The sequence below is a fragment of the Petromyzon marinus genome, chromosome 21 (genome assembly GCF_048934315.1).
Source record: "Petromyzon marinus isolate PM22_M1 ecotype Great Lakes invasive population chromosome 21, UKy_Petmar_22M1.pri1.0, whole genome shotgun sequence".
Taxonomy (NCBI): domain Eukaryota; kingdom Metazoa; phylum Chordata; class Hyperoartia; order Petromyzontiformes; family Petromyzontidae; genus Petromyzon; species Petromyzon marinus.
In genome coordinates, this window is record NC_133687.1 from 15562706 (window position 1) to 15577592 (window position 14887).

Below are 14887 nucleotides of genomic sequence, written 5' to 3' on the forward strand. Positions count from 1 at the left end.
ACTTGTTTGGAGTACATTATGCAAGGCGCACTTGAAAAAGAACAGGGTAGAGATGCAGTGCATTGTGGGGATAAACTCAGTACATAACTGGGTGAAGCTATTGCTATTGTTGGAGCAGCCCCACTGCATTCTAGCCAAGAGCGCACTGCATTTTGAGTTGGGATGTGGTGCATTGTAGGTGCGCTATGAACCCGGTGAACCGAGTTCAATACCTGTCACATCAGTGACAATTATCTGAAATGGTCTTGGGCCTCCCCTTACGTCGGCTCAGCCTCAAATGAGTAGCTGGTGCACTGTGTAAACATCGGGCGTGGTCCTGGCCACCCACCCCCTCGTGTGCCGTGCTGGCCATCATCGGTGCTCGCTAACAGCACTTGCCCCAACAGTCTGTTAAGGCTATATGGGCGATCCTGGTCTGGTGCCATGTTGGGAAACTGCAGTGGATTGCTGAGTGAATACAATACACGTGTAAAGGCCTCAAAAGTGCGATGTAAAATCATATCAGACACCCGACAAAATCATTAACAGATATGCTCCCCATATATTGGCAAAAAGTAGGCGTGGCGTTGCCCGAAGGCGTGTGTCTTTGCCCATATATGGTCCTTGTGGATTGTGAGTCGAGTTCTATTGCATCGAATTCTGCTCAGTCGATCCGGCAGCCATCTTGAAAATTTTCTTTTTTTACCTTCGCTTACATTCTGCGGTTCACAGAGCATACAAAACCATACCAATACCTTCCATTCGCCACTAAGTGACGGTGATGTCACCACGATGCCTGGGCCAGGCCAGGTGCACTTTGAGACCACGTGAAGTGTAGAAAGCTCGCTGACAGAATGTCTCAGGATAGACCCAGGTTCCTTGATTTGGCTGACTGAGATGACCGGTAGATGCATCAGCTGTACCCCACTGTGCCAACTTGCTGCATTTTAGTCAGCCGGTGCTCCGCTCGTTGCGGGCGTTGCTCCTCTGCCCTCCATTGTTGCTGGAAGGTGACTGCTTCCAACTGCCCAGCAGCGTCCTTCACAAGCCTCCATAGAGGCCGATCTTGACACTTGCTGGTACCAGTTGTCGGCAACTCCCCTCAGCTCCATATCCTCATGTACTACATCAGCTCATCTCTTCTCCAGCCCATGTCTTGCCCGTTTAGCCCCCTCTATGTGGCCAAACAGAAACTGCTTGGGAATGCGGTGGCTGGGCATGCGGGCTACATGACCCAGCCAACGCAGCCTTGCTTACCAGAGGAGCTCACTGATAGGAATGTGTCCAGATCTTTCAAGGGTTTTTGAGCTCCTCACACAATCCAGCCTGGTTAAACCCAGGATGGATCGTAGGCAATGCAGCCTGAATGTTTCTAACCAGTGCAGATGTTCCATTAGAGGGGTCCACGTTTCACAAACAGAGAAGGGAGTTCATGACTCGCTGAGAAGACCCAAATATTCCTGCGGAGCGACAGACCAGGAAGCTTCCACACAGCATTGTGCAGCTGATGAAAAGATGCCGTTCGACTGATTCGGAGTGAGACCTCTACTGTCAAACCGGAAATGGTCATAAGCACACTGTCCAGGTATGGGAAACTCTCCACTCTATCCACAACTGCTCCATCAGCAATGGTGAGCTGAGGGACTGGAGTTTTTGGTGGCACAAAATACCCAGGCAGGTGCTTAGTTTTCGTGGGGCTGATGGTATGACCCCACCTCTTAGTGGTACACTCCAGATTCAGCAGCAGCGCCTCCAACTCATCCTCTTGAGTGAGCAGCACTCCCTAAATCATCAGCATACATGACGTGGTTGAGCAATAGGAAGCCATCTCTCGACCGCACCCAGGCATCGATCAGCCTCCGTATCTGTACCAGATGGAAATTCCTCCGGGACAGTCATGGAAAGCTTCTCAAACTACGTGGTCAAAGATGATGTTAAATAATGTGGGAGCCAGAGGACATCCTTTTCCCATCCCTAGGTGAACATGGAATGGCTCCGACTCCTGGCCACATAGCTTTACCTTCGTCTGCCCACCATCATGAAGGCCCTTAATGATTTTGAGCTGAGAATCAGGGACTCTGAAAGCACGAATAACTGCCCACGGCCCTGACGCGTTGATGGTATCATAGGCCTTGACCAGTTCAATAAAGCAGAGATGTAGGTCTTGTTTGAATTCCCTACACCTCTGCTGTAGTAGACGGATAGAGAATATGGCATCTGTGCAGGACCGCCCCGGTCTGAAAGCACATTGGGGCTCCGCAAGCCTCAGCGTCCCTGGCCAGGCCGTGTTGAATAATCATTGCCAGGACCTTTCCCGGTACACTGAGAAGAGAGATGCCCCTATAGCTGTTTCAATCTGCGCGGAACCTGTCCTGTGGTCCAGATAGTTGTGATGATGTCATGTAGGGCAGTCTGCACACAGATGCCACCCTCCCTCAGCATTTTGCTTGGGAGATCGTCTCTGTCTGGTGCTTTTCCTGGTCCCAGACTTCAGATCGCCCATCGCCCTTCCTCCACAGATGGCACCTCAGCCAACCATTCAGAATGAGTGGTTACTTCTGCCATTATCTGAGGCACTGCAGCCCTAGCAGGGTCGTCCTCACCTTGTCCCTTGATGTTGTCTGAGCTGAGGGAATTGCCCTCCCCCAAGACCACACAAAAATGCTCTGAAAACCTGCAGACCTGTTTCTGGGGGTCGGAGATCGGATTATCATTCTTTCCCTTAAAGTTACTTTTTTGATGGAATTAAATAGTGATTAGTGATCGTGGTTCTAAGACAGATTCCATCTCCTCAGCAAACCGCCCCCACCACTAATCCTTGCAGCACTGCACGGCTCTCCGAATCTCCGATCGAAGGCAGCGGTAAGCCTCCTCATTCTTAGATGTTGAATTTTGTAGACGACGGGAGTGGGCCTGTCGTTTTCTCCCAACCAGCCGGAACACTTCCTCCTTCAGCCGGGGTCTGTGGGGAGGTCTGTACTGCACACCCAATGCAACCATTGCAGCTGCATGAGACACAGTCCTGAACTTCACCCATTTCCTTTTACCATCAGAAGGAGGGGGGCACAATGCTAACACCAGCTGCAAGCAATCTTGAAATTCCTGCTTGCAACTATCTTCAGCTAGCTGAGACCAGGCCACTGTGGGTTTGAATGGGGTCCTAGATAGACACCCACCATTGGAGTGGAAGAATGGCAAGCGCATCTTACAGATGACAAGTCCGATGGTCAGTGGGCAGATCAGCTCCACGGTAGGTCCTGGTGTCAAGGACATGGGCCCACATCCGCTGGTCCGTAATTATATAGTCCAGCAGATGTTCTTGCTTGGACCCAGTGTACATCCATGATGTTTTGTGGATGCGCCGATGCCAGAACAGCGTATTCATAATTACAAGCCCATAGGCTGCACATAAGTCTAGCAGCCTCCTTCCGCTATTATTGAGCTGATCTGGCCCATGCCTTCCAATTACTCCAACCCAGGTGTCTGCAGGATGACCCACTCAGGCATTAAAGTCACCTCACAGCATGACTCTAACCCGAGGGGCCACTTTAGCGAGCACCTGAGACAGGAGGTTATAGAAGGCGTCTGACTCATCGGCCTTGTTTGGTTCGATTCAATACAGTACACAAAATACGTGATCTGATCCCATCCGTAAAGGATGTCATCCCTGACTTACAGTACCCCGGTGTTTACAAATTGAGTTGTATCTGCGGTGACTGCTATATCGGGGAGACAAAACGACATATTTCTGACCGAATTTGCGAACACAAATCAGATTTGAAACACGGCAGAACGAATTCGTCGGCCGTAGCTGATCATTATCTCAACACAGCGGGTTCTCATGAAATTGTTTTCTCCGATACCAGAGTACTATGCAAACCTCCCGGTTATTACTAAAGATTTGTCCATGAAGCCATCCAGATATACAAACATAGACACAACTTCAACCGAGAGGATGGTTTTAAATTAAGCAACCACTGGAAAGATGTCATAAACCAAGTCAAAACTACAGCTACCTTATAAGCACACAGCATATTCTTTCCGAACTATTCCATTTTTGTTTCCATTTTTCCATTTCCCCCGTGCAGTGACCCACCGCAGCTCCCGCACCCTCAACATAACATAACTTAGCTCTGCACAATATCAATGTGCCCTACTTGGCTCCTCCCACCCCCCCCCCCTTAACCTGTATTTAAGCTCGAGGCTCTCAGAGCCTCCCCACTTGATGCAGCGATCTTGCTGTGACTGTTCCACCTGAAGACGGAAGCTTGTGTTGCCTCCGAGACGTCGTGATTTAATTTTCTCGTATTTTAATTTATTTTATTTTACCTACGTGACTTTACTGAAAAAAAAACAAAGAGTACTGCTCACAATATTTCGTTTTCCTCTGAGATGGCAGCGAGCCTCGGCCAATGCAGCACTCAAGCTACCGCTCGACTTTTGGAAGCTGACACCACTGGCCGATACGCTGCCGGAAGAGTCTTTGAGACACCCTCCAGCAGATATTTTTTTGAGACCTTGAAGAAATCTGGGACCCATGGAGGCCACCTGTTTTCAGGGGTGAGTCACTGGTAGGTCACCGTGTCAGGCCGGTCCCTTCACGCCAGTCGCAACTTGTAAGCATTAGTTGTGACCCGGGATTGGTGGAACTAGCCGTTCCGAACCCCCCCACCCCCACCTGTGCTTGCATGAACTCAAAATTGCATGACACTGTTATGTAAAGCATTAGCTCTTTGTTTGAGGTGATGCCTATGCAGGTGGATGTGCAATGCCAATGTTGATGGCTGTGTGGCTTATAGTCCATAAGTTCCACACTGAGCTTGTCTGCGAATGTGTATTTGATTTCTTATTCCACAAGATAGGTGGGCTTCGGTAGAATGCATCGCAAGAAGCGATGATGGCGATTGGATGAGACAGGCAACAGAACGGCACCAAAAAGATTAACGCAATCCCTAAAGGAGTCCGTCTCCCCCCCCCCCTCCCCACCGTGATGACCGAGTAATGATATCAACTCATGCTAGAGCAATATGGGCCTTGGCATTGCAGAAGCATGTGTGATGTCAATTGCAAAGGGGTGCCTTTGATCCCTTTATTTCAAGCCAAAGTTGTATTACCTTATTTGAGTAAGACAAGAAGCAATTCATTGTGAAGTCATCAAGATTAAATGTTTTATACAAGTCGGTAAAATAGCCATGCCAATTCACGTTTCAAATGTATTTCACCATATCCAACCTTATGATGTGCAATGATTAGCAAAGGACAAAAAGTGATCCACACTCCTACTCAATCATGTAAACACAAGAACCTCAATAATCCCGAATTGAAACCATTCAAGTCCCCCGTTATGAGGATAAGATAAACATGTGAGAACATGTTATTGTATGGCTTACAAAAGGAACTATAAATGTACAAGAAAACGATACTGCTTAAAATAATATAATTGGCAATTTTTAAAATTCTGCTTAAACATTTGGGACATGATTGGTGCATTAGTTGAAAACTGATCACATTTGAGTTCACCCACATATTACCAAAACAAATCAGTCTTCTGGAAGTCAATATAGGCCTGAACAATTAAATTATCTCTAACCGAGTTATTAAAGCATTAAGCCCAAATTTTGTGCAAAGTAACATCACAGGTTGTATTTTTCTCTCAAATTACAGTACCTGTATTGCATCATGATATGTATCAGGTAACATAAATAATCAGCATTTGTACATTCATATGAAACCTTTCAATCAAGGAAGTTTACCAACATTGTACTCCTGAATAAAATCAAATTTCCCAATACATACAATATCCATATTGTAGACTAATCCCATGGCATAGGACTTAAACTGCTAAATGAATATACGCCTTCTGAAATCCAATCTAAGTAAACCCAAACACCTATTTGGTATATATAATGATTTCATGCAAGATATCATGTTGGAGGTGGCATCCATTAAGTTGTGAATTCTTCGTACGTGACGAGGGGTTTGTAACGGGGCCCTGCGGCGCGGTGGCGGTAGACTTTCACCGCGGCCACGCACACGGCAGCTACGGCCAGGGCGGCAGCCAGGGCGTACACCATGCCCGCCAGCGAGCTCAGCACCCCAGAAGCTGCGGTGGAAAGGGAGGGGCGGTAACACCAGCGAAAGCACACAAGTCAGCCAATACAGAGATGTGAGACTCTTCTCCATATATATCTTGTTGTAACTTGCTGAGCCACCCCTACGATGCATCTGTGAAAAAAAGCTTCATAGCTCGCCAGATTCTTGCAGTCTAAAAAAATATTTGCGTGCGTTTGTGTGAATATGACACGGTTGTCCATTTTCACTTTAAATTCCTCCAATGTGTGTGTTACCTGCACATTGCATGATGCTTCAGCAGAGCCCTGCTAATTGTGCACCTGATGAAAACTGAGGAAATCAATTGGGTACACTATGGGCCTGTCACCACACAGCATAAGCGATATGAAATTTAACTGGTTCATAAAGACATTCCGATAGCTTTTCAGTTAATGTGCATATATTTATGGTTCAGGGTTTTTCTTGTACTAACTCAATGCTACTGCATGCATACTCTATGGTTCTTTCGGTAAAGCCACGTAGGTATAAAATAAAATAAATTACGATGTTTCGGGCGCAACACAAGCGTCCGTCATCAGGTGGGAAAGCATGATGGCCTGCTGCTGAGGCAGACTGTTTTAAAAAGTTTTGAAATGGGTGCAGCCCAAGGGTCATAAAGAAGTGACCGGGGCTAGTGATGTTAATGTAATAAATTAGCATGTAACTGTAATATAGAAGGAGAGCGGCGTCCTGTACGAGGGCTACTGTATGAACTTACTCCTAGAAAGCCGTGGGGCCGATGGCTTGTGTAAAGAATACTTTTAAACAATTTTAAATTAACATATATGAAGGAGACATTTGGTACGCTTGTTTATTATGTGAAATATATGGATCACCGCGAATCATTGCACATGGCTGCCATGGGTCAATTAACATGACTTGCCTATCATTGTGTATTATCTTATGGCAACGCTTTTCATCTGTTACCCAATCCTCCCTCCCAGCTTCTACAGATCAGAGTTGTGCCAGTGCCATTTGTCAGAGGGCACATTGGAGATCAGCCGACCAGTAAGGAGGAGCTCACCCTGGCGTGACTTGCGGAGCAGCACGGGGCCCTGGGAGAGGTCCACTTTGTGCTCAGCACGATTATCCCGGCTGACGAGGTCACGCACGGACCGCTTGGCGCGCACGCACCCTCGCTGGCATCTCGAGTTCAGGTCAGAAATATGGCAAACGCGTACAGAGCACTCCAGGTACACCTGCAAAGGACATCGGTAAAAGTATCGGTCATTATCATTTCTTTACAAATGTAAACACCACCAAACTACTTACAAGTAGCGACAGTACAATTTAATTCCGTAAGAAACCATGACCTACATTTTCTTTGACTAACAGTTGCTTTGTACATGTGTTTTTGAATGATTATATATACATTTTGAAATTAATACCTGCAACAAAATTTGTATTAAAAATGTAATGATAAAAAGGCATAAATACAGGTGCTTTTAGATGTTCAAACACCAAATAGACATTTATTACAAAGCATCAAATCTGCATTAACCACACATACTCATGGTAAAAATGCATGTAAATATGCTTTGAAAATGTATGCATTGTCCTTTAATCATCAGCGCTAGGCCAAAGGCCGCCAACTGGCGAACAGTACAGGGACAATGCAAACGCCAAAGCTTTACTAGGCTGTGTTAATCAATTGTATCTGCAAAAGGGTACCATTTGATATTAATTTGGAAATGTAAAAAAGTAATGTGGTTCTAAAGTAAGGGATGCAGCTCCTTGCTACTTAGTTCTACTTTACTGATTGGTTTGTGTTCTCGAAAATGAAGCCTTTGTGTTTATAATGTCCGAATATTATGGATTGTGATGGCATATATGAAGATACACACGTGAAAAACGCATCCATTATGCTCTGCTGTGATGCAGGAGATTACCCAATGCAGATATATATGCATATTACCAAAAGTAACACAGAAGACATCAATCAATCGCTGTGCATTGTATCATCTCATCACTTATTGGAAATGGGCAAATGCATAAATAGCACTGCAAAACCAAATAATGAGGGCAATTAATTGTGACGAGTTAAAAGAGAATCCCCTCCCCCTCCATACAATTTGCTCAGAGAATGCGGCTCTCTGATCTGTTCGCGGTGTTTGTGAAGGAGTGGGTGAGACCATGCTTATGTATTGTATGAATTGAGTGGAAAATCTTGGTGTCGCCCAGCCAAAGTTTCATCCAGTGAGAAGGCCCTCTGGATTATACAAATGAGCATAGGTACAACATGCAATGGCGGGGGGGCTTAATGTTCTGAACTTCGGACTGCTACTTTGTGGAGAGACGACGCCAAGAGCCACGCGTATGCATGGTTGACTACTGGAGATTGTGGAGGGACCACACCAAATAACTAAGCGCTCTGTCTGCTGCTGGAGTGTGAAAAGACGACAACAAGAGCAGGTGTGCTGTAGCTGCTGCTTACTTGAAAAGGCCACATCAGTAACTGTGATAGGCCCTATGAGAGAATCCTGGCTTACGAGTGTCTAGTGTGAAGAGACCACGGTAGTACCCGAGCAGCCGTGTGCTCTATCTGCTGCTGGAGTGTGGTGAGACCACACCAAGGACCCCGAGCGCTCCATCTGCTGCTGCAGTGTGAAACGACTACACCAACAACAAGTGTCTCTATCTACTGCTGCGGTACAGAGAGACCATACCAGAGGCTACACTTGTGCTGTATATACTGCTGTGCGTATATACTGCTTCATGTGCTAAAGGATTTTACCCATCGGCAATCCTTTGATGGCTACTCTTGCACACTGGAACCCCACCTCCCACCATGTACCACAACTACGAAACGTTACAGTAATATTAGACCCGCATATGGTAACCTGTGCCTTCTTTACACTTGTCAACGCATATGTTCAAGCACTGATATACTCAATAATCCAGCTCAGGGAACATTTTCAACACCAGATATGGTGAGGGGGGAGGAATTAGCGATATGAATCTGGGAGAAACTGGCTTCCGGAACGGTTCCCCTTGTTCATATACTCATTTGCCCTTGGATTTATGCCCTCGTGCTCTAGAGTTGTGCATTTTTGTAGCTAAAAATAACTTGCCTACTGTGATATTTTAATTCTAGGAGTAATGGTAAGTATGACCCTCATACAGCAAGTCTGGAATTTAGCAAGCGTTGCTGGAGATGAAAATCCTCCAAGACAAACTTCCCACCTAAGAATAACTAACACAGGGCGCGGTTAACGTGGTGAATAACAGATACATATATTAACATTGGGGTAGGATCAAAGAAACATGTGCGTACGTTTGTTATACGCACACGAGAGCATATGGGACAACCTGGGCCCACAGCAGGTGTGCATTGCCCGTAATATGGATTTGTAAAATATACACCATGGATACATTTAAAATTGTGAGATGCTAATGGGAGCTGACTGGATACCACGAAAAGGGGTTTTCCAGATTATAGAAAGGTTTCCCTGTCATTAAGCATGTTGGTTACATTATTGTTTCACGTGGAAATCAGAGATGTGAGAAAAGGATGCAATCTTTCGATAATCCCGAACGTAAGGAGGCCACAGAGTTTTTTTTTTAATGAAACCTCGGGGGTGAAGGAGTTGGGAACTTTACCTGAAAGCCATTGGAGAACTCAACACTCTGGAAGCTGAAACGCTGTCTCTTGTTGTCGCCACTGTTGTAGTTGACGTAGGATAGATCCTGTTGACATCTGCGGCCCCACGAACATGTGCCGTCACAAACACATTCAAGTATCTATGTTCATTCTCCATGGCCTAGTGCTGATATCAATGATACACCGCTCTTGCCACCACATGCTCATTGTGAAAGGTGGTGTACACCATATCTGCATTATGGAAAACATTAAGGAGGCGTGTTTGTGTGTCAGGCCACGTTGGCAAGTTTTCGTGCTCGCCAAATGAGAAGCACTTAATTTAATTAACAAAATTATTTTAGACAGGTATTCACATGCATTATTGATGGCGCTAGTAATTATGGAATCGGATGAGCAACAGGCATTCCATGAATGGAAAGATGGGCACGTGGTCAAAATAATTATAGTAAAGTAAAATTGTAATGCTCACACTTGGAGAAGAGTGATTGGGGTGTGACGAACTACAGCCATGCAGGGAAAGCAGCCACATGGTGAGCCTACACCAAATATCCCCCCCTTCCCCAAGCTCTGCGGTCCTCTATATATTAAGGAGTTATCGGCCAATTAGCGTTTATACCTGTCCCATGAATACCCACACATGCGAGGGGACAACACACTATCCCATACAGAAAGAAGATATTTCAGTCCACACTTTGCTGTTCTGCTTTCTCCTGGCAAGCCAGTGTATGGCATCTCCTCGACGTCCACAGGAAGGGAGTTTAACAACAGCTGTGTGTGATCCATCAACCCTCGCCTCCACAGTGCTGGATTAGAGGCAACGTGCAGAGCCACCACTATCTGGCTTGTACGTAGCTTGATTAAGAGATACATGGGCTTCAATCCCACAGAGAGCCAAGTCGGCTGTGTACCCATTTCTAATGATGAAGTAGGCGTCGCTGTCATTGGCGCCGGTGAAGGGGGAGGCTCTGCACGTCTCCAGAAACAGCCGCAGGTCGTTGGCATGGGAGCTGAGAAAGACCTGGTGAAGAAACACATAGATTAACTATTAGGCGTGGGGTGGGCTGCATGCGGAGAGGGATGGGGCAGTGTGCTCAACGTCGTAAACAAATCGGTGAACGTGCATCGACCACAAAGACACGCAACCTTACGAATGGCTTGGGCTTTTATGAAATAGAATTAACCATGGGTCAAATTGTGTGCTGTATGAATGATAGATATGTAAGTTGTGCAACGCACTGGCTAATAGCAACATTTATTCTGTTTGCTCCTATGACGCCTTGGCCTTTCCCGTATCCACTGATGATTGTTTTGTCCCTTTTTAAGGATCCACATATGCCAGTTTATAACAAAAATGTTGCTTTTAATATTTAAAAAATCATTAGCCTTAAAAATATGCAACAGGGTGATTGCATTCCGACAAAGCACACTGGGACTTCATGCGTGCTTGTATTGTTCAAACAGTTTTTTATATGCATTATCACTAATTTGAATAACATTTTTTTATTTGCCACCTCAGCAGATTGTGAGGAATCCACCTTGCTACACTGGTTCTTGAAAACACAGCAATTAATTAATCTGTCCCACCTCCACGTAGATCGGGGCACCAAGGTCCACCTCGAATGGGTACGAGTAGACAGGCTGACCGAAGCTCTGGTCCATGTAGAGCACCATGCTCAGGTCAAAGGTGCCCGAGCTGTACTTGTCATGCACTCTGCAGCGCGAAAATGAGAGGGCCTCAACATTTCAGAAGGATAATTTTACAAAATATATACTCGTGCACAAGGACTTCCCCTTGAGAAAAAAAGCTAAAAAGTGTATAGAGAAGAAGAGAGAGAGAGATGCCTGTAATTTAGACCGAGACACATTCAGAGGGTTGCATGGATTAAAGAACATACTGTGAAGAAAAGTCGGCTGTGGAAGGATGAATGTTTAGCGATTGAGACGAACGACCGGAGAGGAGGCTAAACAAAGCTATACATCTACCGTGGATGTGCAAGCCAAGAATTCAACTCGCGTGTAAGAGTCTAGATAAATAGTACAGGCTTGTAAAGGCCTTCATCCAGCAGTAGATAGATTATGGCTGATCTTCACTATATTCATTGATAGTCATAAATATGATTTTTGATTTAAAGCTTTCGTGACTGCAGGGATTCATATTCTTGGTTCTTTCGGTAAAGTCACGTAGAACAGAAACAATAAAATAATAAAAATATAAAACAATAAAATTATCACGACGTTTCGACTGCAACACAAGCAATCATCATCAGGTGTGAAAACCACAGCAAGAAAATTTGAAAAAAGTGTCGGTTATTGTTTTCACAATCCGCAAAGCTATCACTCCAACCATGAAGAAGGACCCTCTTGAGGAGCCTTTCAAAACCATCACTTTACCCTACATTGCGGGGATCACAAAAAAGATCTCCAAAATCTTGAATAAACACAAGATCCAGGTCCGATTCAAGACATTACATAAAATCCGTGATCTGGTTCCGTCTGTAAAAGATGTGATTCCGGACATACAGTACCCAAACGAAGTTGCCTCTGTGGTAGTAGTTACAATGGAGAAACCAAACGACATGTCTCGGACCGCATTCTTGAACACAAAGCTGACCTAAAACACGGTCGGACCAACACCTCGGCCATGGCAGATCACTGTTATAATTCAGTAGGCTCACATGACATTGACTTCTCCAAGACAGAGGTTATTTGCAAGCCATCTGGCTATTATGAGAGATTCGTTCATGAGGCTATCCACATATACAAACACAGAGACAATTTCAACCAAGATGGATTCTGGCTTAGCAATCATTGGAAGGATTTGATAAACCATTTCGGGTCTTAATTGATTGTTCACGCTTAAGGTGGCTTTCCGACCGCATCCATTATTTTCGTCTCCCCCCTCCTCTTTTCTGAACATAGATGGACTCGTCCATCTGAACAAACTGTCAAATCGCTCTCTGTGGTGCTAACGTTAAAAAAACGGCACTTTTTTCAAATTTTCTTGCTGTGGTTTTCACACCTGATGATGATTGCTTGTGTTGCAGTCGAAACGTCGTGAGAATTTTATTGTTTTATATTTTTATTATTTTATTGTTTCCCTTCTACGTGACTTTACCGAAAAAACCAAGAATATAAATATAATTGTTGGGAAAATGTCAGTCTCTTGCGTGCAGTTGCCAGTAACTTTTAGTCGACGAATAAGTCACCAAAGACCATCGACCTAGACGTTTTAAGAGCTTCGTTTCACCCAGGAAAAAAAGTACATTGGAAGCCGGTGCCGTTACCTGGGCACGTAGCTCGCTACTACATTCCCTTCGGACCCAATGTAGCAGTGCACGGGGATGCGCAGTTTCTTGGCGGTGGTTCCCGACACAAAGCCGTACGCCGTGTTCGAGTACACGATGGTGTCGCCGTGGGCCTTGGGGAGAGGGAGAACAACATTGAGCACACGTGCCCCCTCCATCCCTCTCACTCAATAGCATCATGTCCAGAATATACACCGCATTTGAGACCCACACATAACACCACCCCCCTGGCTTTGACATTCTTCTAACACACAGGTTTACCAATCAACCGCGTCAGAACTTCAGCAGGCTGTTGCACACATCTTCATGGAAAATTTAGGATAAGCCACAGTGGTGCGACTGTGGCCATGTGCTCCTTCAACGGAGGAGGAATATCAAAACTACACAAACTCTCCGAAAGCCCTCTCGTTGGGGCTAGCAGCAGATTTTGACATTTGCATTTATCGCCTGTACATATGAACCTTATGGCAGGACCCCGGGGTCCTGAATAAATTGAAGTCAAAAGCGTAATTAGTTAATGTATTTTTGGCGACTCCGTCCCACCGCGCATATCAACGCCCTGACCCACCTGGCGTGGATCATTCTATTGTCATGTCGTCCAAGCGCAGCGAGAACAAATGTGCAGAAGAAACAAAACGTTGAAACCTTGATTAGCGCATCGCATAGAGCTCATCGAGAGGAATAGATTGTTCGTATCGTTCACCTTCATCAGACAAAAAATTACGTCGCAACGCAGTTCATGCGAGAGCCGGGGGATTATGGGACCCTGGGGTCCTGCCATAAGGTTCATATTGCCATGTGAAAGAACAGAATTGAATAGCATCACCTTCTTATGTAACCTGAAACTCGAAACGACGTACGATTGAATATGCTTTACAGCCTTTTTCTGATTTCAAATTGACCTGTTGTGGCTATCTGCAAGTATAGCTGCAGAATTCCCTTTTGGAGCAGCAGAGGGAAAGGTAGCTGAATCGCAGGTCTTGGGTACGAGTCCTGAGTCAAGTAAGAATAGTCCAGGATCCCAGGTGTGTGTGCGGGGTTTATCAGTTCGCAGGGTCCCAGTTGAAATACCTCGGCCGTGGTGCCACAGGACTGCAAGTCGCTGTGCAGGATCAGGTACTGCTGCGTGCAGTAGCCACGGCACAAGGGGTCCTCCAGGTGGATGTCAAACGGTGAGAGATTGAGTGCGCTCAGTTCGTCCAGTGGGATCTGCAGCTCCAGGGATTGCGATGTGCAGTTCAGTTGCGGTGACTCTGCAAAGTGGACGTGCACGAAGAACGTTGGCGCATCCATTTTCACTTCCACAAATGCATCTGACTAAAAACAAATGCTTTAGAACTAGGGGAGGCCCAGGACAGATTCAGATAATTTTCAGTGGTGTTGGACAAGAACAGGAATAGAACTTGGATAGCCGGGTGCATAGCGCAGTGTGGTAACCGCTGCTCCAGCACTCCACACACACGCATGCATTCCGTGTACAATGCCTACCAGAACGCAATACAGGGAAACCTCTCACCAAAATGTTCACAGTTGACGCCTGTCAAGCCTGGGCTGCATCGGCACTTGTAGTAGGGATAGAACTGTTGGGAATTGCAGACTCCGCCATTGAGGCATGGGAAAGACAGACATCCCCCTGAGAAAAGAGAACCGTGCATTATGAAATTACCTTTTCACGATTGCAAAATCCTCGAGGCCAAAAAGGCATTGTTGGATTCCTAAGCCAATCGGGCAATCGTGCACAGTATAATCAACCCACGTGACACTGAATGATAATCATTTAGACTTGTAACTTGCCGCGCAGTATTCGCTCATTCTCCCAGAGAGAGCAAATTAAACGAACAAGAAGGAACCACAGACAACTGGGAAAGGTGAGCTGAAGCCAAATTCTCCC

General features: G+C 45.7%; 1 protein-coding gene across 6 annotated transcripts in view; it reads right to left on the reverse strand.

The window, feature by feature from the left end:
• Positions 1-5133: 5133 nt before the first annotated feature.
• The window catches only part of LOC116944551 (uncharacterized), a 45155-nt gene continuing 35401 nt past the window's right edge, over positions 5134-14887 (reverse strand). For all 6 annotated transcript variants that reach the window (XM_076068363.1, XM_076068362.1, XM_076068361.1 and 3 more), the window contains 8 exons: positions 14513-14629; positions 14068-14249; positions 12976-13109; positions 11276-11402; positions 10600-10709; positions 9691-9787; positions 7115-7289; positions 5134-6082 (listed from right to left, as the gene is read on the reverse strand). In XM_076068363.1, the coding sequence (XP_075924478.1) occupies positions 5925-6082; positions 7115-7289; positions 9691-9787; positions 10600-10709; positions 11276-11402; positions 12976-13109; positions 14068-14249; positions 14513-14629 (1100 nt within the window). In that variant the 3' untranslated portion in view covers positions 5134-5924. The remainder of the gene's footprint in view (positions 6083-7114; positions 7290-9690; positions 9788-10599; positions 10710-11275; positions 11403-12975; positions 13110-14067; positions 14250-14512; positions 14630-14887) is intronic.